Here is a 27,599-nt window from a genome sequence, read left to right as displayed (position 1 = left end):
ACACCAGAACTACAGCAGAGGTCGCTTGCCAATGACGTTGTCCCTCTGCGTCTTGTGCGGAGCTCATTCAGAGGTGCATCATGTGTGCTCAGGCGCTGCAGGAGCATTTTCGTGGGAATAATAAGACGCGGGAGTTCCCGGCGCACACCGCCAAGGTGCATTCCGTGGCCTGGAGCTGCGATGGCCGCCGCCTGGCCTCCGGGTCCTTCGACAAGACGGCATGCGTCTTCGTGTTGGAGAAAGACCGCCTGGTAATTGTGTGATAATATCACTCCTGCTTGGCCACATCTACATTTTCATCAATTTAGCGATGATTTACCCTATTTGGCTGCAAAAAAAAAAAAAAAAAAAAAAAACATTTCTAGGGAGACTAGTGATGGAGAACGCTCGCAGCAGTGCTGTGAATTCAGATAGGTTATCCTAGAATAGCAGAATCCATTCTCTTCTGCAGGTGTATGTCTGAGTAGATGGGATCTTTGCTTATCTGCAGCAGGGGCATAGCCTTTCAGGCTTTAGGTTAGGTAAAGCAAACCTGTGACATTAGGGGAGGGAAAAGTCAGATACTTTTGGCAGAAAGAAGCCTAGGTATCCTCCAGAGGCGTTCCTCTAGATCGCCGCTGCTGCTTGGGACTCTCTGAAAGTTTGCAGTTGCGCAACTGTACATAATGAGTGTGGCCGTACTGCGCAGGCACATGACAGCTCACGTCTGTGCAGTAGCATGGAGCATAGTAAAAAAAAAAACACAGCCAACTCGAGCAACTTTATGCTACTGCTCAATCACAAGGTAGCAAGTAGATAACAGGCAAGGCTTCAATCCAAGCAATTAGTATTGGACCTTCCGCTTCCTCAGAGGCCAGTAGTGGTACACTACTGGTCTCTGAGGAAGCGGAAGGTCTGTGAAACGGCTGTGGCTGCTGTGTTTGTACACCCATCTTTTGTCATGCCTTGTACACTGCAGCTATATTAAAACCCTAATTGCTTGGATTGAAGCCTCCCCTGTTATCTACTTGCTACACTGATTGGACCTGTAAGCGAACGCACATCCTGGGGGATAGCTGCTGTGTGTTTTCTGCTGGCTTGTGTGTCTGATACTGACCTCATCTCTACAAGGTTTAGCTCAAGCACAAGGTTTGGAGGTGTCTGAGTGCTGGACAATCAAGGTGGAGGTTGATGTGCAAAGCATCTGGATTATTCAGATGCTTTGCACATCAGGTATACTTTAAATTTAATCTGAAGCAGACAATAAAAAAAAAGTTAGATACTGACCTATGTAGCATGACTGCTCTGGATCTCATAGAGCCCTCTTTGATCCCCTCTCTACCGCTGTTCCCCATTCAAATTGCATGCCTTCTGGACTGCTCGGAAGGCTTTGTAAGCACTTGGAGATGTGAGTGCTTCCATTCAATTTAAACCGAACCTTAACGGTGGCCGGAGGATCGTTTTGTCCTGGCACAGGACGTCGTAAGGGGCCAGTAGAAGCCCCAGGTAAGTTAAACTTTTTTTTGCCACAGGGCAGGTTCCCTTTAAGTGAAAATCTCTTAAAAGAATCCTAAAGCAATAAAAAGCTGAGGTCTTTAGGTTCACTCTTAACCTTAATCTGTTCTTAAGTCGGAACACTGTGCCATCTCTGTCCCCTCTATTTCCTCTATACCTTCTCTGTCCCTCCCTGTGTCACCTCTGTTTTTCTGTGATCTAATTGTCTGGGGCCAGAATGCAAAGCAGTAAAGCTCTATTCTCCAGTTTTAATAAGAAACCGTAACCAAGGATTGAACGGCATCCCAATCAGTAGCTGATTTTCCATGAGAAATATTTTCCTTTTCTCAATCGGATCATCAGGGGTGTCTGCATGGCTGATATCGTGGTGAAACCCTCCCACAGTGTGATGTCAGCACCAGGGTCCTGACATCACATTGGGCTCTATTCACAATCACACATGTGATATGAGATTTTTTACCGCTATATTACCGCCAGTGATAATTTCTGCATTTTTTCCACATTCACTAAAAATGTTCCGCATGTTTCCCATGCGTAAAAACATTTGGGAAACATGCGTAATTACATCGTAAACATGCGGAAACCATGCGGAAAAAAAGTGGCATTAAAAAATCCCCCCCCCCCCCCCCCCAAAAAAAAATTTGAAGTCCAGCAAACACAGCACTCAAGGCTCCAGACTCCATTTAAGTCAATGGGAAGCGAAATATATCACCAGGTGCTAGTAGGTGATTAAAAAATCGGTAGTTAAGTCAGAAATGAGGCGCCGTTTTTTTTTTGTGAATTTTGATATTTTTTTGCGGGAACTCCCGACTATTGCTGACTTTTACCGCATTTTTTATGCATGCAGATAATTAATGCGTAAAATGTTACGCATGCGGTAAATGTTCATGCGTGCAATTTTGTGAATGTCAAGATGGTCTCATTTCAGTTAGGAATTTACCGCAAGTGCATTTCTGCATGCGGAAAATTATTGTGAATAGAGCCCATTGTGGGAGCCTTGTTGCATTTTGGGAAATAACCGCTATTTCCAACTGCCAAAAATGCATCATGTCTTTCCACAGACATCACCTGCCAGAAGTAAAAATGTTGCCATGTGATAAATGTCAGAATGTAAAAATCAGGAAGAGTAAAGATTTTACAATGGGCAAATACTGACTAAGGGCTGGTGCACACCAAAACCCGCTAGCAGATCCGCAAAATGCTAGCAGATTTTTAAACGCTTTTTTTTATTTTTATGAGGCGTTTTGCGGATTGCTGCTGCGGTTTTCAGTATAGTAGATTTCATATATTGTTACAGTAAAGCTGTTACTGAACAGCTACTGTAACAAAAACCGCCTGGCAAACCGCTCTGAAGTGCCGTTTTTCAGAGCGGTTTGCGTTTTTCCTATACTTAACATTGAGGCAGAAACGCATCCGCAATCCAAAAAATGCCTCACCCAGGCATTTTTCGTTTCTGCAAAACGCCTCCCGCTCTGGTGTGCACCACCCCATTGAGATACATTGACCAAGCAGATCCGCAGCCGCAAGCGGATCTGAAAACGCCCAAAAAGCCGCTCGGTGTGCACCAGCCCTAAATCATTATTGTAAAAATTAAGCACTTTTTTCATTCTTATTTTCACTGCAGTTCCTCTTTAAAGGGACCCATGCAGACAGGGCTGTGGAGTCGGTGATTTCATAAACGGAGGAGTCGGATGATTTTTGTCCCGACTCCACAGCCCTGCATGCAGATCAGATGTCTGACAAATCTAAAAAGTGTGTGTGTGTGTGTGTGTGTTGCTGAGGTTTTTTTATTATCAATCGAGCCACTGATGGCTGGATTGATAATATCCGACGTGGCCGATCACAGCGGCGGATCGATTCTGCGCTTGATCCCCGCGGACGGACAATAGAAAAAAAATGAGCAGCACATAAGAAGCGCCCGCGGGGACGAGCGGGAATCGATCCACGCACCCGCGCGGACGAGAGGGGACGCGCTAGCGGCTCGATTCCGACGCATAAACGCACCGTGTATTCCCAGCATTAGACCCTACTGACCAGAGAGATTAGCAGGACTGACAGGCAACTGGTGTTTAAAATGAAAAAAAATGTCAGCCTCCATAGGTCTCACACCTTGGTTACCTTTTAAAATAGGTTTGAGGGAAGAAATGGTCTGCAAGTCAATAACATTCACCCAATATAATTTGTATTACAAATGCGAACTGTTGGTTTTTTATACTGTTATTTTAAAACTGGTAAACAGAGCTACAATGATTTGCTTTGCAACCTTATGCTAGATACACACAATACAATTTTCTCACCGATTTACCTGCCAGATCAACATGTCCAATCTGAATTCTGATCGATTTCCATAGCATTGAACAGAAGATTTTTTTTTCAGATTGGACATGTTGGAAAAAAATCGATCTGGCAGGTAAATCTGTCAGAAAATTATATTTTCTGTACCTTACATTAGACTGTTATCTCTCAGGTTCGGTTCACTCTGCAATGCAGAATGAACTTTTTTTTTTCGACAGATTTGCTGGATCACAGGGGAACTCCAAAAACTGACAGGCAAGTGGATCCTATTTAATATTAGGATCTGTTTACACTTGTCAGTCTACAACGGAGTGAGCCGAACCAAGTCTTAGAACTGTGTATGGGGAAAAGCAGCAAATTGCATGTTAAATCGGGCATGGTAATGTTCTGTTACCAGTATACCACTGGCGACATTACAACATTTTTGGTTTAGTCTTCCAAGTCAGTAGGGGTTGATTCAGTAAGCTACAGTGCTCAAGCAGCGCAGCTTAGTGTGGCAGTGCAAGTAGCATGCACTACTAACTTACGTGCGCTACCCCAAAATGGACGACTGCTCAAATTGTCCCACTCTGGACCCTATCAGGTCCAGTGACTTTGTAGGGAGATATCCCCGCACTTTGAATGGCCTAATAGGCTGCCTGTCACTTGACAGGCAGCCTATTGGGCCAAAGTGCAGGCATCGCTACCTACAAAGTAAAACCACCCCCAAGTCAGCTAGCTAACTGTACAAGCTGTTAGTCTGTATTTCTCCTGTCTGGCTCTCGGGGAAACTGCTGATGTTGCTGAAACCCAAGAGAAGCTGAAGACTTGTCTGAAGGTGGCCAATAACGATCCAGTTTCTAGTGAAAAATCGTTTGAGTGATCAGATAATTCTGATCGGAAGAAAAATCGTTCACTACACCATCAACGAACCAATCTTTGCTTTCTATCACAACCAACAAGAAAATCCAAAATTTGGTTTGACCAAAATCCAATTGGATGACTATTTTTATAATCATTCAAAATCGATTGTGCCCATCAATTGAGTTTATTTACAACCAATTTGTTCAGAATTTCTTATTGCTTGAACGATTTTTCGCTAGAAATTGACTGTTAGTGGCCACCTTAACATTTCCGCTGCCTGGCAGATCAACTGTATACACATCACCATGGCAACAGGGACGTGAGCTCTACTGTCCCAGTTTGAAACCTATTGTATGGCTCTCATGGAATTATGTTTTAAAATATGTGGTGTTTATGGCTCTCTCAGCCAAAAAGGTTCCTGATCTCTGCTCTAAAGGGAACCTAAACTGAGAAGGATATGGATTTTCCCTTTTAAAATAATACCAGTTGCCTGACTCTCCTGCCGATCCTGTGTGTATAATACTTTTAGCCACAGCCCCTCAACAAGGTGCTCTGACTGAAGTCAGACTGGTTTAGCTGCATGCTTGTTTCAGGTGTGTGATTCAGCCACTACTGCAGCTAAATAGATCAGCAGGACTGACCAGCAAATGTTATTGTTTAAAGTGGACTTGACCTCTAAATATCAAAATAAAACATCGCAAACCTTGTTTAAAACTGTAGGCAAAAACATTAGTATATATGGCAACAAATATTTCAATAAACTCTCTCTCTAATATAACATACATGAATACCCCCCTCCCCTCTGACGTTTATTGCCGCGGCACTGAAGTTGTTACATTCCGGCAAGCGCACAGTACACTGGGATACTTTGTTTTGGGTTGTTTACAGCAGGGCTGTGGAGTCGGAGTCGTGGAGTCGGGCAATTTTGGGTGCCTGGAGTCGGAGTCGGGAAAAAATGCACCGACTCCGACTCCTAGTGAATTTGTAACTGTAATTAAAATAGAAAATATGATAAAATGTTCTATTTCTCAGATAATAGTCATTAAAAATAATGTATATATACAGTAATAGCTGTGCTTTGTCCACAAAAATGAAATAAACCAATCAAAATTAGTTACTTGTGCTGCTTCAATAAAGCAGTCCCCGTATTTTTAAGGTCAGATATACATATCTGATTGTGACTGTATATATGATGTGTACACAGGAATCTCTTATATATGTTACGGCCAGAACCCGAAGTTTGGCCACTTCTAGTTCTGGCCGGCCACTTCGGGTTCTGGCCGGCCAATGCGCGAAGTGGCCGCTGCGCTGCAGCCAATGTTAGAAATGGAATGATTCCTCTGAGGTTAATGTATCTTCTGGCCGCAGCGCAGCGGCCAAACGTATAACAACTTAGTGAATTTATTGCAATTCAGCCGGCGGCAATGTAACAATTCAAGCCGCCGGCTTTTTCTCTGCCTCTCTCTCCTTCCCCCCCCCCCCCCACCCCTCTCGCTCTCCTATGGGCCGCCGGCGGGGACACGCGTGTCCCCCCGGAGTCGTTCGTCGCGGCAGGAGAATCCTGCTGTTCTTGCAGAGCGGGTGCTGGCAGAAGCGATGTCTGCAGCCTCCCCGCTCTGCTGCCCTGGCGCCACGAACGACTCCCGGGGACACGCATGTCCCCGCCGGCTGCCCATAAGAGGAGAGAGAGAGGCAGAAAAAAAAAAGCCGGCGGCTTGAATTGTTACATTGCCGCCGGCTGAATTGCAATAAATTCACTAAGTTGTTATACGTTTGGCCGCTGCGCTGCGGCCAGAAGATACATTAACCTCAGAGGAATCATTCCATTTCTAACATTGGCCGCAGCGCAGCGGCCACTTCGCGCATTGGCCGTCCAGAACTAGAAGTGGCCAAACTTCGGGTTCTGGCCGTAACATATATACTAAATAACATCTATGCTGTAAGAATAAAGCCTGATGTGTAGCTGTGTCACTAATAGAGATGGTCAACGAGATGGAAATAATTCCGCATTGATGCTGATTTATGCAAATGTATGCACTCCCTTTGCTGATGAAATCAAATAATTTGAGATGTTATTAAAATTTGGTTTGGTGACTACAAATTAAAGGGTAACTGAGACGGATGAAAAGTAAAGTTTTATACATACCTGGGGCTTCCTCCAGCCCCCTCCAGGCTAATCAGTCCCTTGCTGTCCTCCACCACCCGGATCTTCTGCTATGAGTCCTGGTAATTCAGCCAGTCAGCGCAGTCCGGCCACATGCCGCTCCCACAGCCAGGAACATTCTGCACCTGCGCAATAGTGCTGCACAAGTGTAGTATGCTCCTGGCGGCGGAGTGTGTGCATGCGCACTACGCCTGACTGGCTCAAGTACCTGGACTCATAGCAGAAGATCCAGGTGGTGGAGGAGGACAACGAGGGACTGATTATCCTGAAGGCGGCTGGAGGAAGCCCCAGGTATGTATAAAACTTTAATTTCATCTGTCTCAGGTTTACTTTGTTACACAGTAGTACTATACTCTACATATTCACTCCCCACAGAGCTGCAGGGAATCCACTGAGAATGTTGTGCACATTGAACACAGAGGTGGTGTCTGTTTACAATCTCCTCATTCCCCTGCAGAGTACCTGCACATCACTCTTACATGTACCCACACTTACATTGCCTAGGGCCTGATAGATGTTCTTTGTTCCGGTTTGTACCTTTTACAAGTACTCTTACCAAGGACTAGTCCTTCTCACTTCAGTTGTCTTGTAAAATTCCTAAGCGTTGGCAGTTAAGAGTCGAATTTCATGTTACATACTTTTAATCAACAAAATTGTAATATGCAAATTAGAGGAGTCGGAGTCGTGGAGTCGGAGTCGGTGGAATCCTAAACTGAGGAGTCGGAGTCGGTGGATTTTTGGACCGACTCCACAGCCCTGGTTTACAGCCTGTTCTCCCCTCCCTCCTGTGTGAGCTCTCTGCTTCCCCAGAGCTGATTACAAGCTGACACACTCAGTGTGAAGAGGAATGTCAGTCTCCTCCCCCCTTCCTCCAGGAGACTGAAGACTCTGGAGAGAAGAGAGAGGTGGATGACAGGAAATGCTGCATGTCTGCTGCTATAGGAGAGAGAGGTGCTGTGTTTGTGTGTGGATGCAGTGTGTATGTATGTATGTGATATAGAGCATGTGTGTATGTATGTATGATGTGTATGTATGTGTACAGAGCATGTGTGTATGTATGTACATAGAGTGTGTGTGTGTGTGTGTGTGTGTGTGTGTGTGTGTGTGTGTGTGTGTGTACAGAGCATGTATGTATGTATGTATGTATGGTGTGTGTGTGTGTGTGTGTGTGTGTGTGTGTACAGAGCATGTGTGTATGTATGTACATAGAGCGTGTGTGTGTGTGTGTATGTATGTATGTATGTGTACAGGGCGTGTGTGTGTGTGTACAGAGCATGTGTGTATGTATGTGTGTGTACAGGGCGTGTGTGTATGTGTACACAGCATGTGTGTGTGTATGTATGTATGTATGTATGTATGTATGATGTGTATGTGTATTTGTGTGTACAGAGCATGTGTGTATGTGTGTGTACAGAGCATGTGTGTATGTATGTACACAGAGCGTGTGTGTGTGTGTATGTATGTGTACAGGGCGTGTGTGTACAGAGCATGTGTGTCTGTATGTATTATGTGTATGTATGTGTACAGACAGAGCATGTATGTATGTATGTATGTATGTATGTGTGTGTACAGAGCATGTGTGTATGTTTCTGTACAGAGGTGAGTGAATCTGCTCCTGCTGCGGAGGGTGGGGGGGGGGGGGGGATATTTGTTGGACATCCACACTGGCTCCTGCTCTGCTGGGGGGGGGGGGGGGGGGGAGGGGGACACAGAACAGCACACGGAACTGGCTGCCATTCTGGTCAAATCTGCCGACATGATTGATTGAACGTCTTTGCTGGTCAAATCTGCCGACATGATTGATTGAACGTCTTTGCTGGTCAAATCTGCCGACATGATTGATTGAACGTCTTTGCTGGTCAAATCTGCCGACATGATTGATTGAACGTCTTTGCTGGTCAAATCTGCCGACACGATTGAACGTCTTTGCTGGTCAAATCTGCCGACACGATTGAACGTCTTTGCTGGTCAAATCTGCCGACACGATTGAACGTCTTTGCTGGTCAAATCTGCCGACACGATTGAACGTCTTTGCTGGTCAAATCTGCCGACACGATTGAACGTCTTTGCTGGTCAAATCTGCCGACACGATTGAACGTCTTTGCTGGTCAAATCTGCCGACACGATTGAACGTCTTTGCTGGTCAAATCTGCCGACACGATTGAACGTCTTTGCTGGTCAAATCTGCCGACACGATTGAACGTCTTTGCTGGTCAAATCTGCCGACACGATTGAACGTCTTTGCTGGTCAAATCTGCCGACACGATTGAACGTCTTTGCTGGTCAAATCTGCCGACACGATTGAACGTCTTTGCTGGTCAAATCTGCCGACACGATTGAACGTCTTTGCTGGTCAAATCTGCCGACACGATTGAATGCGTTTTCCTAAGAGATTTTGTATCGGGAATTGGCCTGTGGTGTATGGGCAGGTAACAGATTTCAATGGACAATGAAACCTAGAACTGCCAAGGGCAGAATAGTGTAAAAATCACACTGGCAGCAGAGCCCACACAAAAGCAGAGTATAAAGCTGACAGAGGATAGACAATAATACAGAGCAGAAAAATGACAGGCTGGAAAACACAGCAGACATTACATACACAGGCACAGCCAGAAATCACTGTAACTGTATGCTATCACAGGCTAATTTGCATGTGATTGGAGAAAGGAGCTGCTTGAGGAAGGAGGGGCTGGAGGAAGTAGAAATCAACTGGATGGCACTGTAAACTTGCCAACCAACATACAGTATGGCTGCACACACTTCACTAGAAAGCAGTAACAGAAATAAGGACATCTGACTGGTATATTACAGCAAACATACATTTTTATTAATTAAACCAGTATTAAAGAGAACCCGAGGTGTGTTTAAAGAATGTTATCTGCATACAGAGGCTGGATCTGCCTATACAGTCCAGCCTCTGTTGCTATCCCAAATCCCACTAAGGTCCCCCTGCACTCTGCAATCCCTCATAAATCACAGCCGTGCTGTGAGGCTGTGTTTACATCTGTAGTGTCAGTCTCAGCTGCTCTCCCTCCTCCTGCATAGCTCTGGTCCCTGCCCCCATCCCTTCCCTCCAATCAGCAGGGAGGGAAGGGATGCAGGCGGGGACTGGAGTTCTGCAGGAGGCGGGGAGAGCAGCAGACTGACACTATAGAGATAAACACAGCCAGCTCTGACAATCTGTTTTTCAGCAGCATGGCTGTGATTTATGAGGGATTGCAGAGTGCATGGGGACCTTAGGGGGGTTTGGGATAGCAACAGAGGCTGGGCTGTATAGGCAGATCCAGCCTCTGTATGCAGATAATATTCTTCAAACCCACCTCGGGTTCTCTTTAAGCAACACATCGGATATTTTTTACAGTGTCAAGTTTTAAGGACAGTTCCACTTTAAAAGAAAACATCCATATCCCTCTGTTAAGGTTCCCTTTAACAGAACTTTGAATGTTCACTATTGCCTCTTTGCTGCATGTGCACTGAGCTTTATTTAAAGAAGAGCTAACGTCAAATAAAGAACTCAGACCACCACAACAAAGGATCAATGTTGATTGTTTTGGCTGTTAAAACTTTTGTGTATGTACATGTAGGTGAAAAGCATGTGGCTGGGCTATATATTTTTGACTGATTGCTTTGTCCCCATGTTATGTCCATAGGAGATGGCATGCTTCTCAGCTGACTTCTCACTTCATTCTAGCAGACTGATGGTCAAAAGTATCATGAATCATCACTTAGGTCAACAAAAGTGGAGCGTCTATATGAGGCTGCCTGTTAATACTTTGGTTATTTGTATGAAGTGCCCCACCCCAACACTTTTTTTTTTTTATGTTCCTAAATTGAAACATGACTGACTGCAATTTTTACGTTTTAAGGTAAAGGAAATTAATTATCGTGGACATGGGGACAGCGTGGACCAACTGTGTTGGCATCCTTCAAATCCAGATCTGTTTGTCACTGCTTCAGGAGATAAGACAATCCGCATATGGGATGTTAGATCTGAGAGGTGTGTTACAACTGTTACTACAAAAGGTGAGTAGTTTCTTGCTTTCAGCTTTCTTAAAGGATACCACAACTGACATGTGGCATAATGAGATAGACATGGGTATGTACAGTGCCTATCATACAAATAACTATGCTGTGTTCCTTTTTTTCTTTCTCTGCCTGAAAGAGGTAAATATCAGGTATGTAAGTGGCTGACTCAGTCCTGACTCAGACAGGAAGTGACTACAGTGTGACCTTCACCGATAAGAAATTCCAACTATAAAACACTTTCCTAGCAGAAAATGGCTTCTGAGAGCAAGAAAGAGATAAAAAAGGGGGAATTTCTTATCAGTGAGGGTCACACTGTAGTCACTTCCTGTCTGAGTCAGGACTGAGTCAGCCACTTACATACCTGATATTTATCTATATCAGGCAGAGAAAGAAAAAAAAAAGGAACACAGCATAGTTATTTGTGTGCTAGGCACTGTACATACCCATGTCTATCTCATTATGCCACATGTCAGTTGTGGTATCCTTTAAAGAAAACTTGTTTATGGAAATGTATAAAAACAATCCTCCCCTTCAGGTGTCCCTGGATGGGTGTGACTTCAAGCTTTACTTTCCTTTGTGGAGCTGCTCCCTAACCCCTCTGCGCCTCCACACGTATTTATGCTGGCATCCTTCTTCTCCAGTGAGACCTGCAGGCGCTAGTTTGAAGTGCCCACGGTAGTGTCACATGCTCTCAGCCACCGCCGTGCATGCCGGGAGATGTAGTCATCAAGAACTATATCTCCTAGCATGCACTGCAGCGATCGGGGATGGAGACACTGCTAGGAGCTTAAATCTGCGGCCACTTGTAGGTCTCTCTGCAGAAGATGTATGCCAGCATTAAGATGTGGGGGAAAGGAACAGCCCCCAAAAGTAATGACTCTCACCCCTTTCTGGCACACTCTGTTACGAACCACCAGTGTTTCACTTACCTGGGGCTTCTACCAGCCTCCTGCAGCCATCCTGTGCCTGCGCCGATCCTTGGCATTCTTCCGCTCCTCCGCCACGGTTTGGTTTTATGGGCCACTGCTAGGGATGCTCGTTTGTATTTCGCGGAAATTGCATTTAGGCATCTGAATTCAGAAATCGTTAATAAAAGTGCGTTCGCGGAAATTTCCGCTGACTTTAACATTAATTTTCTCAAAGTACTAGGTCTTTGTGAAAGATTTTTTTCCCACTTGTTCCCTCTCTTCTGCTTAACAAACCCTGAAAATTTGGTGTTTCTAGCACCTACGGGGGCTTTGCTATTTACCACTAAAGTCGGCAGCCATGAACTGTAATGTAAAATGCAGAAAATCTGCATTAACGCTATGCGGTATGCCGCTGACTTTAGAGGTTAAAGGGAACCAGAGATGGGGACATGAAGCCCCATACGCTCTGATCGATCCCACACCGCCGTCCTCCGCTGCCTGCATCTATGAGAACCGGGTCCCGTCACTGACGTCATCGGAGCCAGCTACGCAGGAGAAGTGCGCCCTCTACGTATCTCTGCAGCGGCTGCTGCAGAGATACGCAAACAGCACACTTCCCTTACGCTCAGACTGGCTTCGACTGACGGCAGAGCGGGGTCCCGGTTCTCATAGCTACGGGCAGTGGAGGACAGCGGCGTGGGATCGATCAGAGCGTATGGGGCTGGAGGAAGCCCCAGGTATGTATAAAATCTTTTTCCTGTTCATCTATGGTTCCCTTTAATAGCAAAGCCCCCATAGGTACAAGAAACACCAGATTTTCAGGGTATGTTAACCTCTTGAGGACCACAGTGTTAAACCCTCCTAAAGATCAGGCCATGTTTTGTAAAATAGGCCACTGAAGCTTAAAGGCCAAGCTGCAGGGCCGCACAACACAGCACACAAGTGATTTCAGCCCCCTTTTCTCCCTACCAACACAGTTCTCTGTTGGTGGGGGTCTAAACGATCCCCCAATGTTTGTTGTTTTTTTATAAATATTTGTCTTGTTTTTAATAAAAATAGTGTATTTTTTTATTTATTCTGTGGCCCCACCCTCCCTCCGCCGCCTAGCCTATCACTGTGATCGGCTGTTATAGGCTTCAGCCTATGACAGGGGATCACCGCCGAGACTCTGGAGGGGACAGCCGCGTCACACGGCTGTCCCCAGCACAGCACTGCCTTAGATCGCATCGCTGTACATGCTAATTAGACAGCAGTTTCACCGCTGGGAGACTGAAGGCGGAGCTCAGCTTCATCTACCAAGCAGGAGATGTGCGTGCAGCGTGCACGCGATCTACTGCAAAATGAAGCTTCAGGACTTTACCCCGTTCAGAGTTAGGAGGTCCTGGGGCTGCCTCCGCGGCCACGCCCTTCGGCGTGGCGCGGTCGGCAAGCAGTTAAGCAGAAGAGTGGGAACAAGAGGAAAATAAAATCTTTCAAAAAGACCTTGTTCTTTTTGAGAAAATCAATGTTAGTCTGCGGAAATTTCCACGAAAATCAGCATCGGAAAGAGGTAGCAGTAATCGGCAATGGCGGAAAGCGAATTTTCTATGGAAATTGGCAAATCCGACCACTGTGCCTGTGTAGCCCTGGCCAAGCGTAACCTTGATCGGGTTCCCATCTGCAATAGCGTCCTGTGCAGGACTCTATTGCAGATGGGAATATGGAGGCTGCCATATTTATATCCTTTTAAACAATACCAATTGCATGGCAGTCCTGCTCATCTTTATGGCTGCGGTATCATCTAAATCACTGTCAGTGACTGAATCTTCAGTCAGAAACATCTGATCTGCACACTTTTTCAGGGTTTTTTTTGCTAAAATTGTTAAAGGGGAACTGAAGTAAGAGGTATACGGAGGCTGCCATGTTTATTTCCGTTTAAGCAATACCAGTTGCCTGGCAGCCCTGCTGATCCTCTGCCTCTAATACTATTAGCCATAGCCCCTGAACAAGCATGCAGCAGGTCAGGTGTTTCAAACTTTAAAGTCAGATCTGACAGGACTAGCTGCATGCTTGTTTCTGGTGTTATTCAGATACTATTGCAGAGAAATTGACCAGCAGGGCTGCCAGGCAACTGGTATTGGTTAAAAGGAAATAAATATGGCAGCCTCTGTATACCTCTTACTTCTGTTCCCCTTTAAAGACAGAGCATCAGCAAAACAGACAGGCAACTTGCATTGTTTAAATGGAAATAACTATTTTAATTTTGTTTTGAATATGATTTTGCTGATGGCACAATGTAAATTTCTGAAAACCGCATTCTTTTGCTAAAAATACTACAGCCCTGATTCAATAACTGCCAGTAAAATTGACACGCAGAAACTTCACCACTGTTTTCACAGTAAATGTTGCAGGCATAGCTTGCGTTATGTATGCAACATATGAGTTGGGCTTTTTTTTTTTTTTTTTTTTTTTTTGCATTAAAAAAAAATCAGTTAAACTGACGTATGATCTGTTATTCGTATTTCATGTCCAGGCTAAAGACACTGAGTTGCATTCTCTTTTTAAGTGTTACCAGTTATGTTCTTGTCACCTCATCTTATAAAGCGGACTTATTGAGGATATGCTGGCTGCTGGTTTTTATCTTCTGTATGTGGAGAGCCATGCTAAGCAGACATATTAACGTAGACCTATACAGCATTTAAACATTGTGTGTGTGTGTGTGTGTGTGTGTGTGTGTGTGTGTGTGTGTGTGTGTGTGTGTATTCTGCTTTAACCTCCCTGGTGGTATGGACGAGCTGAGTTGTCCAGCAAAAACTTGCAAAAAGCGTTAATGACGAGCTGAGCTCGTCCATGCCGACAGGGAGATTTCCTGTTTCTCTGCCCCGCCGGCTGCATTTTTTTCTCATCAGAGGGATTCCCCAGGATGGCTGGATGCACAGCGTGCAGAAGAAGCATCCAGCCACCCTAGGGAATCCCTGGGCAGCCAGCGGGGCAGGGTATATGCGGGGTTCCCCCTTGTATGCAGAGGCTATGTGGGCGGGGGGATCCCCCTCTGTGCGGGTGGGGGGATCCCCTTCAATGGTGGCTATTTATTTGGGTGGCCTATCCCCCTTCTCCCCCCTCCCTCCCGATCTCCCCCCCCCCCCCCCATCTCAGCCCGTTGAGTAATTAGGTGTACTCACCCGAGGGCTTTCTCCAGCGACGGCTGCAGCGCACTCCCTCCTCCATCTCCGAAGTCTCGTTCTCCGTACAGTTACATTACGAGACTTGGTGACGTCAGAAGGGAGGGAGGGGGGGAGAAGGGAGGGAGGGGGGAGAAGGGGGATAGGCCACCCAAATAGCCACCATTGAAGGGGAACCCCCCACCCGCACAGAGGGGGATCCCCCCTCCCACATAGCCACCATTGAAGGGGATCCCCCACCCGCACAGAGGGGGATCCCCTCCCCCCAGCCCACATAGCCTCCGCATACAAGGGGGAACCCCGCACTTTCCCTGCCCCGCTGGCTGCCCAGGGATTCCCTAGGGTGGCTGGATGCTTGTTCTGCACGCTGTGGGTAGCACAGATCACTACCCACAGCGTGCTAGAGGGGGGGGGGGACATCTGGCAACCTATTAATCTTGATAAACACCTGGCTCACTATATACCTGGCTGGACATGTGGCTCACTATATACCTGGCTGGACATGTGGCTCACTATATACCTGGCTGGACATGTGGCTCACTATATACCTGGCTGGACATGTGGCTCACTATATACCTGGCTGGACATGTGGCTCACTATATACCTGGCTGCACATGTGGCTCACTATATACCTGGCTGCACATGTGGCTCACTATATACCTGGCTGCACATGTGGCTCACTATATACCTGGCTGCACATGTGGCTCACTATATACCTGGCTGGACATGTGGCTCACTATATACCTGGCTGCACATGTGGCTCACTATATACCTGGCTGCACATGTGGCTCACTATATACCTGGCTGCACATGTGGCTCACTATATACCTGGCTGCACATGTGGCTCACTATATACCTGGCTGGACATGTGGCTCACTATATACCTGGCTGGACATGTGGCTCACTATATACCTGGCTGCACATGTGGCTCACTATATACCTGGCTGCACATGTGGCTCACTATATACCTGGCTGCACATGTGGCTCACTATATACCTGGCTGCACATGTGGCTCACTATATACCTGGCTGCACATGTGGCTCACTATATACCTGGCTGCACATGTGGCTCACTATATACCTGGCTGCACATGTGGCTCACTATATACCTGGCTGCACATGTGGCTCACTATATACCTGGCTGCACATGTGGCTCACTATATACCTGGCTGCACATGTGGCTCACTATACACCTGGCTGCACATGTGGCTCACTATACACCTGGCTGCACATGTGGCTCACTATACACCTGGCTGCACATGTGGCTCACTATACACCTGGCTGCACATGTGGCTCACTATACACCTGGCTGCACATGTGGCTCACTATACACCTGGCTGCACATGTGGCTCACTATACACCTGGCTGCACATGTGGCTCACTATACACCTGGCTGCACATGTGGCTCACTATACACCTGGCTGCACATGTGGCTCACTATACACCTGGCTGCACATGTGGCTCACTATACGGCTGGCTGCACATGTGGCTCACTATATGGCTGGCTGCACATGTGGCTCACTATATGGCTGGCTGCACATCTGGCTCACTATATGGCTGGCTGCACATCTGGCTCACTATATGGCTGGCTGCACATCTGGCTCACTATATGGCTGGCTGCACATGTGGCTCACTATACACCTGGCTGCACATGTGGCTCACTATACACCTGGCTGCACATGTGGCTCACTATACACCTGGCTGCACATGTGGCTCACTATATGGCTGGCTGCACATCTGGCTCACTATACACCTGGCTGCACATGTGGCTCACTATACACCTGGCTGCACATGTGGCTCACTATACACCTGGCTGCACATGTGGCTCACTATACACCTGGCTGCACATGTGGCTCACTATACACCTGGCTGCACATGTGGCTCACTATACACCTGGCTGCACATGTGGCTCACTATACACCTGGCTGCACATGTGGCTCACTATACACCTGGCTGCACATGTGGCTCACTATACACCTGGCTGCACATGTGGCTCACTATACACCTGGCTGCACATGTGGCTCACTATATGGCTGGCTGCACATCTGGCTCACTATATGGCTGGCTGCACATCTGGCTCACTATATGGCTGGCTGCACATCTGGCTCACTATATGGCTGGCTGCACATCTGGCTCACTATATGGCTGGCTGCACATCTGGCTCACTATATGGCTGGCTGCACATCTGGCTCACTATATGGCTGGCTGCACATCTGGCTCACTTTATGGCTGGCTGCACATCTGGCTCACTATATGGCTGGCTGCACATCTGGCTCACTTTATGGCTGGCTGCACATCTGGCTCACTTTATGGCTGGCTGCACATCTGGCTCACTATACCTGGCTGCACATCTTGCTACGTATACATCTGGGTCTTATACTCACCATTCGCGTGCTGATCCCTCGTCGCGTACCTCTGATTTCTTCCATGTCCCTTGGCGGATTTTGCTTCTCCCTCGGCGATCACATGTTCCCCGTTGATCGGCGTTGACAACAGCGTCATCAACATCTTGCAGAAAACACTTTTTTTTAAAAATTAAATTCAATACAATAGCCTGTATTGTATTGTATTAAATAAAAAAATGGTTGAAAATTATTGGAATTTTAATTGAAACACTTTTTGCACAGAAATCCTGGAGAAATAGAATGCCAGGGTGGTTAAAAACATTGACTTTTTTTGTATTTTCTATTTTTAGTTGGGTTTATTTATTTTTGGATGTCTGCTTATAGGTGAAAATATAAACATCTGCTGGAGCCCTGATGGACAGACAATTGCTGTAGGCAATAAGGATGATGTAGTTACCTTCATAGATGTAAAAACGTATCGCCCCAAAGCTGAGGAGCAGTTCAAGTTTGAGGTGAATGAAATCTCTTGGAACAATGACAACAACCTGTTCTTCCTCACCAATGGCAGTGGATGCATCAACATTTTGAGGTATAATTTATTTAAGTGTATTTCTGACCATTGTTATATGGCTATAGATTATGGGCATAGTTTTTTTTTTTTTTTTTTTTTTTTTTTTTCTTTTTTACTAGGCAACTTTCTAAAGGAGATGTTTGGAAATGTATTTTTCTTTACTGAAATTCTGTAAAAGGGAAAAGGACAGGTCAGGGGCCACAAAGGCATTGATTCATAAAGCATTCCCGCATGCGTAAATGCTAAAAACAGCCGACTTTACCGACCACATAGCAAGATCTCCATTCATAAAGGCTGTTTCCGCATGCGAAGCAGACTTTTCCGAGCAGAGTGAAAAATTCCTGCATTTTGCGGAGATTCTATGCGGAAATGTAACAAAGTTAATTCATAAAAATTAGCGCAGGCGGTATGCGGACAGGGAATACCGCTCCCTCTGAGGTAGTGATAAGCATGCGGAGTACATGTAAGTGAATGGGACAGACCTCCCAAGCAGCAACAGAGAGAACACCGCACGGAGGAACTCGGCCAGCTTCTCCTGTTTCCGCACGCCTACCGACAGCCTATCGCTAGCCTACAGCGGGATATTTCCGCACTCCTATCGCAACTAGTAACATTTTTATGAATGACCACCCAAAAGGCTGAAATACCGACAGTGGTGTTTTCCCGCACGGATTTACTTTACCGACAGCACTTTTATGAATCGAGGAGTGTTTAAATTTAATTGGAAATATCTTTATTTTTGGGAAATTGTGATAGTTATTGTATTCCCCTAGCAATAACTTGGCTCTGATTTGCAGACAAAAAGAGCTGAGCTGTCCAAATTCCTCCCTTCTGGCTGCTCTGCCTCTTTTCCATTGATCTGTATGGATGATTTAGCGGCAGCTTGGCCTCTCCCCTGCCTCCTCATTGGGAAGGGCGATGTGTTGCAATGCTTTCCCTTCCAAAAGGAGGAGTGGCTGAGCAGAGCCGCGTTAATTATGTAACCACTGCAATTTTACTGAAATAAAGGTATTTTTAACTCTATTTTTAAACATTTGTACTTAAATTGTTACTGCGGTGCAGTAGAGAGGGACCCATTGCATTAATACGTTTTGCCTGGACAGTTAGTTAAGACTGTAGTGAGAGGTATGTGGAGGCTGCCATATTTATTTCCTTTTAGACAATACCAGTTGCCTGGCAGCTCTGCTGATCTATTTGGCTGCAGTAGTGTCTGAATAGCATCAGAAACAAGCATGCAGCTAATCTTTTAACAGTTTGGTGGACTTGCCTCCCTCGTAGAAAAACAGACTGTGAGATGTTACTATAATTCGCACCTCTGTCTGACAGAGGCGCCTGGCCATGTTTCAGACCCTATTTTGCATTCTCCAATTTATTGCCTGATGAAGCAGGATTGAGACCTGCAAAACGTTTTGCACTTTTGGAGTACCTAATAAATGTTACTGTGAATTATAGTAACGTCTCAGTCAGTTTCTACGAGGGAGGTAAGTCCACCAAACTTCCCCCTTTTAAACGGTTTTTAAACGTTGTTATTCTTGTTGGCGCCTCTGTTCACAAACCTGTAATCAGTCTAGCCCACCTTAGGTGGAGGGGTGTATACCCATTTTCTTCCTATCTACAGAGCGCGACTTCTTAAACCTGAGTGGGGTCAGGTTCTAATTCTCCCCACCTGCCTTGCCAGTGGTTGCCTTTGTGGCGACCCCTGTTTGAGTGTAACCATTGATATTTCTGCATATATCCATAACTGATTTAAATACTACACTATATTGGCCTCTCGGTTCTGTTCGTTTTATGCAGCTAATCTTGAGAGATCTGACAATGTCAGAAACCCCTGATCTGCCACATGCTTAATCAGGGTCTATGGCTAAAAGCAGTGCTGGTCGTAATGGAAAAATCTACGCTTACGGATCATTACGCGTAATGTTACGCTATTACGCATAACGCAATTACGGTTACGGCGTAGGAAATTATCTATGGTTCATCACTGTAATTACGCATTAACTTACGCAGTTACGCGTAAGGATACCGTAATGTAGGCACTTACACTACGATGTTACGCGTAGTGCCGTAATACCCATTAATGCGTATTTTTTGACGCATACGGACGATGTGTACGCAATAGCCGTCAATGTGACAGTTATTGCGTACATATCATTCGTATGCGTCAAAACGTACGCTTATACTGAAGGGCGGGAGAAGATACTATTGGTTGCTTAGGATGTTGACCGATTGGCTACTCTTAGAAAAGGGGAGTTTTTACGTTAGTAATTACGCATAAAATTACGCGTAAGTGTTCGTAAAATTGCGCATACCTAGCAATTACGGTAGACAGTGTAATTACAATACCACTTAACTGCTTACGAGTAAATAATTAACCGTAAGACCGTAAGTTACGCGTAAATTTACATTGAATTACGATGCATAATTACGCTCATGCGTAATTTCGGCCCAGCACTGGCTAAAAGTATTTAGAGGCAGAGGATCAGCAGGACAGCCAGGTAACTGGTGTAGCTTAAAAGGAAATAAATATTGCAGCCTCCACATACCTCTCGCTACAGTTGTCCTTTTAAAGTGTACCTGACACGGGTTAAAAAAAGCTCTATTTTACTTACCTGGGGCTTCTTCCACCCCTTATAGCCTTACAGGTTACTTTGTTTCCTCCTGGTCTCCTCTGTTGTGCTGATGTTCCCTCCAAAAGCTCGCGGTCTGGATTGGTTGTAGGTTACTGGCCATGGTGGGCCCTGGCCACATGACTCCGCTATCGTGCTGTGGCCAGGATGATTGATGAGGTGCTCAGGCCGCGCATGCATGGTAGCCTACCGTACTTTCTTGGAAGGGCACAACTGAGTGTACCAGGAGGATACAAAGGGACCCATAACGCAACTGGGGGTCTGGAAGAATAAGAATTAGTATAAGTCTATATCTAGGACGCCAAGCAACACTATATAACAAACACCTTATGTGTCCTGCCATATGTATGTAATTAAATAGAAGTTAAGTTTTAGCACATTCCTATAGGCTTTCCAGTTGGAATTTGTTTGTCATGTTGATCCCCAAGGTGCTTTCTATTGGTGCATTGAGCTGGAAGAACAGGTAAGTAAAGTAGACTTGCAGCAGTAAAGGTTGTATGCTTATAATGTAATACAGCAGTCGTTCACAGTTTTTCACAGTAAATTTCATTGACATGTAACTTATTTTTCAGCTATCCAGAGCTAAAGCCAATTCAGTCCATCAATGCACACCCATCAAATTGTATCTGCATCAAGTTTGACCCTACAGGGAAGTACTTTGCCACAGGCAGTGCTGATGCCCTTGTCAGTTTATGGGACATAGAAGAGCTTGTGTGTGTACGCTGCTTTTCACGGTATGTATCTTTCTCACTGACACTACATTGCTAGTAAATGGTTGCTTTCATGCAGAGAATTCAGTTTTCTGTGAGACAAGTATAAGCCAGTGGGCTATAATGGTCATTTGGCTTATTAGTGGGATTCCTTGTATCCTCCTTCATCCCATACCAGGCTAACACCATAAAACATTGCATACCACACACAGCAGAGAACCTAGCACCTGTGTGGGAGGTCGCTGGCATTCTGTCACAGCAGAGAACCTAGCACCTGTGTGGGAGGTCGCTGGCATTCTGTCACAGCAGAGAACCTAGCACCTGTGTGGGAGGTCGCTGGCATTCTGTCACAGCAGAGAACCTAGCACCTGTGTGGGAGGTCGCTGGCACTTTGTCACAGCAGAGAACCTAGCAGCTGTTTGGGGGGGGGGGGGGAGCGCTGGCACTCTGTCACAGCAGAGAACCTAGCACCTGTGTGGGAGGGTGCTCCCACTCACAGCAGAGAACCTAGCACCTGTGTGGGAGGTCGCTGGCACTTTGTCACAGCAGAGAACCTAGCAGCTGTTTGGGGGGGGGGGGGGGAGCGCTGGCACTCTGTCACAGCAGAGAACCTAGCAGCAGTGTGGGAGGTTGCTCCCACTCACAGCAGAGAACCTAGCACCTGTGTGGGAGGGCGCTGTCACGGCAGAGAACCTAGCACCTGAGTGGGAGGGCGCTGGCACTCTTTTGCCTTAAATAAGCAGAAATCCTCAATTAAGGGGAAAAAATTGAAATATTTTGATGTATATGCAACTGGAGTCAAAAGTAATTTGTTGGGATGGAATTTTCATATAGATTGCTACTGTTCTTTGATACAACTTGAGAGGAATTGAGGGGAAACCAGTCACTGCACTCTTGTTAGATAGAAATGTTAGATACATGATTGTCATACTGAGCTTGACTAAGCAACTTATATTTTTTTTTATTTTTTGTTTATTTATTTTTTTAATAGATATACCGCAGTTTTATTTCATATTTAAATCTAGTTTGTATGTTTTTACTGTTTTTTTTTTTTTTTTTTTTTTTTTTTTTGTCTCTGCTCAATGACCCATTCATTGAAGTATGCCAGAGCTCAAATCTATGAACTATTGACCCTTTGTATCTCTTTTCTGCTCTCAGAAGCCATTTACTGACAGGAATGGGGGCTCATGGCTATAATTCCTTATCCGTGAGGGTTATGCTATAGTCCGACCCGGACAGAAACTGTCACTTGCATACCTGATGGTTAACTCTTTCAGGCAGAGAAAGGAAAAAAAGGAACACCGCATAGTAATTGTGTGCTTGGCACTATACATACACATGTCTATCTCATGTCACGTCAACTTGGTTGTCCTTTAAATCCCTGTAAATCTAGAGAGTTTGTCAAGCTTTTGTAGGTGGACTGTATATTACCAGATAACTGCACCTAGGTAGCCTAGCAAACCTATGTATTTTTGTGTGCGTTTGATGGGAACATTCTTTTTGATATCGTATACCGTATTTTTCGGACTATAAGACGCACTTTTTCTCCCCCAAAAGTGGGGGGAAAAAGTCACTGCGTCTTATGGTCCGAATACAGGGAGTCCCGGTTTGTTTAATCCCACTGCCCGGGTGTTATGTAGTTATCGGCAGCCATGTGTCACCGCCCCCCCCGCATTGTAATTAGCTACATCAGTATAATCTGATTGGCCCCCGCTGTGTAGTTAGCCGCTGCCATGTATACCTGATTGTCCCTGGGCCTGCAGTGTAATTCGCCGCATCAGCATAATCCAATGCGCCCTGCTGTGTTATTAGCAGCCATATCTCACCCCATCTCGGGAAGTCCGCGCTGCTTAGAGACCTCTCATATACGTCATTCTTTCCCCTAGTGCCGGCTTTTCATGTTGCGTCATTACAGGCGGCCGGCACTAGAGGGAAGAATGACGTATATGAGAGGTCTCTAAGCAGCGCGGACTTCCCGAGATGGGGTGAGATATGGCTGCTAATAACACAGCAGGGCACATTGGATTATGCTGATGCGGCGAATTACACTGCAGGCCCGGGGACAATAAGGTTATCCATGGCAGCGGCTAACTACACAGCGGGGGTCTCTAAGCAGCGCGGACTTCCCGAGATGAGCTAGGGACACACAGATTACACAAAAAGGACAAGCATAGCACATAGGGGGACAAGCTGAAGGACATAGAGGGACAAGCAGAGGAAACAGGTTGACAAGCTGAGGACACAACAGGACAAACATAGCACACAGGGGGACAAACAGAGGACACAGACAAGCCATGGACACAACAGGACAAGCATAGCACACAGGGACAAACAGAGGAACAAGCATAGCACATAGGGGGACAAACATAGGATACAGGGGCACAAACAGAGTAGGATACAGGTGGACAGATAGGGACACAGGAAGACACAAGGGGCATAGGTGGACACAGGGAGACGCACAAAGTACAGGAGGGCTATAATAATTGCTGTGAGAACATCCACAAGATGCCCCTGGACCATAGACACACCAGGTTTGCTATATTTTTTTCCCCTGGTTTTTGCCCTCTAAACCTGGGTGCGTCTTATGGTCCGGAGCATCTTATAGTCCGAAAAATACTTTGTTTCCCTGAACATAAGACCTATCCCCAAAATACGTCTTCTTACAAAGAAACAGGGGATTACTGGTGAAAATTAAGACATCCTCTGAAAATAAGCCCTAGGAGCTCAACTGTGCTGGCTTGTTAGTGCCAGATGTAAGGCAGCACTGTCATAATTTTATTTTTTTTTGTGTCTGTGCGTTTTTGTCATAATTATACTAATAATTAAACTAATCTTAATTACTTAATACTACTGAACATTTTTTCCAGACTGGACTGGCCTGTAAGGACACTGAGTTTTAGCTATGATGGAAGAATGCTGGCATCTGCTTCAGAGGACCATTTCATTGACATTGCACATGTTGAAACAGGTAAATTCCATCAATTGCCTCTGCAATTTATTGCCAAACCATGCTTGTGCTTTATTATTGTATTCAAGGTACAAAAACTTTACAGTACAGTATATTTTTTTAACCACTTATGTGGTTTAAGGCGGTATATCTGTGCCCTGCAGGACTTCAGTTCCTGCAAAGGGTAGTAGGAATTTGTTGATTGCGGCGGATGGCTGCCGCTTACTCCTGTGCGCATTCTCACTGCCGCAAGTTTGAGAGGAGATGAATGAACGGAAACTGAGTTCCCATTCATTAATCTAAGTCCCCATGTCAATGATCGCCGGCATCGGAATGCCTGCGGTCATTGTAACTACGGAAGTAACACGTCCATGCACTACTTCCTGTTCGCTTAACTGATAGTACGCTAACAGGAACTAATGCACGAGGACATCTTGTGGTCAAATAGTAAAATTACACCTATATACATTTATTTTAATTAAAAACCGCATACGTTTAAAATTAACCCCTTACCTCCCACACTCTTCCATAGTTACCTAAATAAATGATATGCAGATAAAATACATAAATAGTTAGCTTAGGGACTGAACATTTTACGAGCTTGTAATTAGCGATGGATGCAAAATTGAAAAAAATGCACCTTTGTTTCCAAATATAAATATATTTTACTAGGGAAATATTTTTAAATGTTTTAATAACCGGGACAAATGGGCAAATAAAATGTGTGGGTTTTAATCACAGTAGCAGGTATTTTAAAACTATAATGGCCAAGAAATAATGCATTTTTTACATTTTATTTACTGTTAAAATACACTTAGAATGAAATAATTCTTAGCCAAATGTACCACCCAAAGAAAGCCTAATTGGTGTGGGGAAAAAAAAGATATAGATCGTTTTGTTGTGATAAGTAGTAATAAAGTTTTAGACAAATGAATGGAAGGAGTGCTGAAAGGTGAAAATTGCTCTGGTACAGAAGGGGGAAAACCCCTCAGTAGTGAAGGGGTTAATAGTCAAAAGCCTAGGCTAGTTTAGTCATTATAGTGCTAGCACTGTGAATATTGACTGTAATGTAATGACACTGTCACTGACTGTAATGTAATGCCAGCACATGCTCTATGGGGTTCACAACAGTCTATTAATCTCCCTGACTATATTCCCGCCCCAGGCTTGGGGTACTAAAAAAACATGCTGTGAGCGCCAAGAGTGCCTGTTCTGCATAAATATTGCAGGTGATTTTATTCATAAAATAATTCTAGCTAGGGGTTCAGTTGTACAACTAGAAGACGGTTAGTATGAAAATGCTATCTGCCCTGAGAGGGAAGCAGTGCACAGGGATCATAACTAACTATAGCACAGAGTGCCAGGTTATACTATTCTATACATATTGAAGGTGCTAATCCTCTACCTCCCACACATTTAGCCATTGACCCTAAGCAAGCATTCAGATCAGAGGCTTCTGACTGAAGTCTGACTGGATTAGGTGTTTGAGGTGTGATTCAAATAAACATACATATATCCAGGCACATCGCCTCTAGTTAGGACATTAAATAAATTATTAGGGAAAGGGAGGTGCTGAAGGGGGTGTGGCTAGAAACAGCAAAAATCAATTAACCCTTCGCACACTCACATGCAAATGTTCAAACAAATGCATTCACAGATTTACTCATCCAGGCACAACTGTTATCCCTACAGCTAAATTAAAAGCCAGGGTTTTAGTTCACAGAAGAATGCATTCTTATGCTCAGTCACCTATACTGTTTGCATGTCTGCACTATGCATGTTACAGGGCCAGAGTTAGGACACCTATGTTTACCTGGGTACTTCTACGCAGTATAGGTGACTGAGCATAAGAATGCATTCTTCTGTGAACTAAAACCCTGGCTTTTAATTTAGCTGTAGGGATAACAGTTGTGCCTGGATGAATAAATCTGTGAATGCATTTGTTTGAACATTTGCATGTGAGTGTGCGAAGGGTTAATTGATTTTTGCTGTTTCTAGCCACACCCCCTTCAGCACCTCCCTTTCCCTAATAATTTATTTAATGTCCTAACTAGAGGCGATGTGCCTGGATATATGTATGTTTATTCTTACCATTGACCCCTGTGGCTAGGGTCCAATTCGGTGCACTCCCCCCTTCCCCTGTATGTTTGTCAGCATGCAGACAGCTTATGCTGGTGTATGCGCATGGTGCACATGGACACATAACATTAGCTCCCTTGTGCGATTGGTAAGATGCACTGTCTTTCCCAGGAGAGGAAGTTAGGATGTGTGCTCCTAATCCATTGATAGGTTTGATGCAATGAATGTGTTTGCATGTCTGCACTATGCATGTTACAGGGCCAGAGTTAGGACACCTATGTTTACATGGGTACTTCTACGCAGTATAGGTGACTGAGCATAAGAATGCATTCTTCTGTGAACTAAAACCCTGGCTTTTAATTTAGCTGTAGGGATAACCGTTGTGCCTGGATGAGTAAATCTGTGAATGCATTTGTTTGAACATTTGCATGTGAGTGTGCAAAGGGTTAATTGATTTTTGAGGTGTGATTCAGGCACTACTGATGTCAGTATGATCAACAGGCCAGCCAGGTAACTGGTATTGTTTAGAAAGAAATATGCCAGCCACCATATACCTCTCACTTCAGGTTATGTACTATGTGATTTGTCTCTAGCACTGCACAAGCAGAGCATGATATATGTATTTTCTGCATGTACTGAAGTTTGGTTATGGTTTCAGGTGAAAAGCTCTGTGAAGTCCAGTGCGAGTCTCCCACATTCACCGTTGCCTGGCACCCCAAGAGATACCTCCTGGCCTTTGCTTGTGACGACAAGGACGGCAAATATGACAGCAGCCGTGAAGCAGGAACTGTAAAGTTGTTTGGCCTTCCCAGTGACCCTTGAAGGATGGGGTCTGTAGATCATCATGCCATGGAATCCTAGCAGCAGTTCTAAAGCTGGACTATAAGGAAATAATGGCAATGGCTATGAGAGAGGCACCACCCACGGCAGAACAAGACTTCAGGCGTATCCAGGAATAAGCCTTATGTCAGAACTGTTACCACTTTAATCAAAATAATTACCTCTGCATTAAGGATGATCAATGAGATGCAAATCCAAGCTATTGCAGGATCGTGCACATTTTGTATGCAAAGCTTAAGCAGCTTTAAAATCGAACAATAAAATTCCACTTCCACGGTATTCAATTGGTCCATTTTCAAGCTGCATACATTTTCTCTTAAAAAGTAGCATAATCCTGCATCAACTCAGAATTATTTGCATATTGTTAACCATTCCTACTTGGGAATGGCAAAGAGCCGACTCATTGCAGAGAAGTCCTTTTGTACAGTATTTTTAAAATTAAATGACTTTAGTTTACCGTGTTGTCTCATGCATTTGTAGATGTACCGTTTTAAGCTGAGAAAGGGACAACTTAGGCCTCTTGCACACTGCAAGCGATCAGATTCCGCTTTTTAATCTGTTTTTACATCCGATTCCGATTTGCAGTTTGC

General features: G+C 45.1%; 1 protein-coding gene across 1 annotated transcript; it reads left to right on the top strand.

Annotated features, from left to right (window-relative positions):
* Positions 1-21: 21 nt before the first annotated feature.
* On the top strand, positions 22-27,465 carry THOC3 (THO complex subunit 3). Its single transcript, XM_068272835.1, has 6 exons — positions 22-251; positions 10,663-10,819; positions 17,620-17,824; positions 21,006-21,167; positions 24,011-24,111; positions 26,828-27,465. The coding sequence occupies exons 1-6, from the start codon at positions 81-83 to the stop codon at positions 26,989-26,991; spliced, it is 960 nt and encodes a 319-aa protein (XP_068128936.1). The 5' UTR covers positions 22-80; the 3' UTR covers positions 26,992-27,465.
* Positions 27,466-27,599: the final 134 nt, after the last annotated feature.

This window comes from Hyperolius riggenbachi, chromosome 3 (assembly GCF_040937935.1).
Source record: "Hyperolius riggenbachi isolate aHypRig1 chromosome 3, aHypRig1.pri, whole genome shotgun sequence".
Taxonomy (NCBI): domain Eukaryota; kingdom Metazoa; phylum Chordata; class Amphibia; order Anura; family Hyperoliidae; genus Hyperolius; species Hyperolius riggenbachi.
Note: the sequence above shows the minus strand (reverse complement) of the source record. Positions and strands in the feature narration are given on the sequence as shown.

Bases quoted from the DNA above. Each gene is read 5' to 3' on its own strand.
- THOC3 (XM_068272835.1), top strand. From the start codon at position 81: ATGTGTGCTCAGGCGCTGCAGGAGCATTTTCGTGGGAATAATAAGACG. The intron at 10,820-17,619 runs GTGAGTAGTTTC...GTCTGCTTATAG, and splicing joins TACAACTGTTACTACAAAAG to GTGAAAATATAAACATCTGC. The intron at 21,168-24,010 runs GTATGTATCTTT...CATTTTTTCCAG, and splicing joins TGTGTACGCTGCTTTTCACG to ACTGGACTGGCCTGTAAGGA.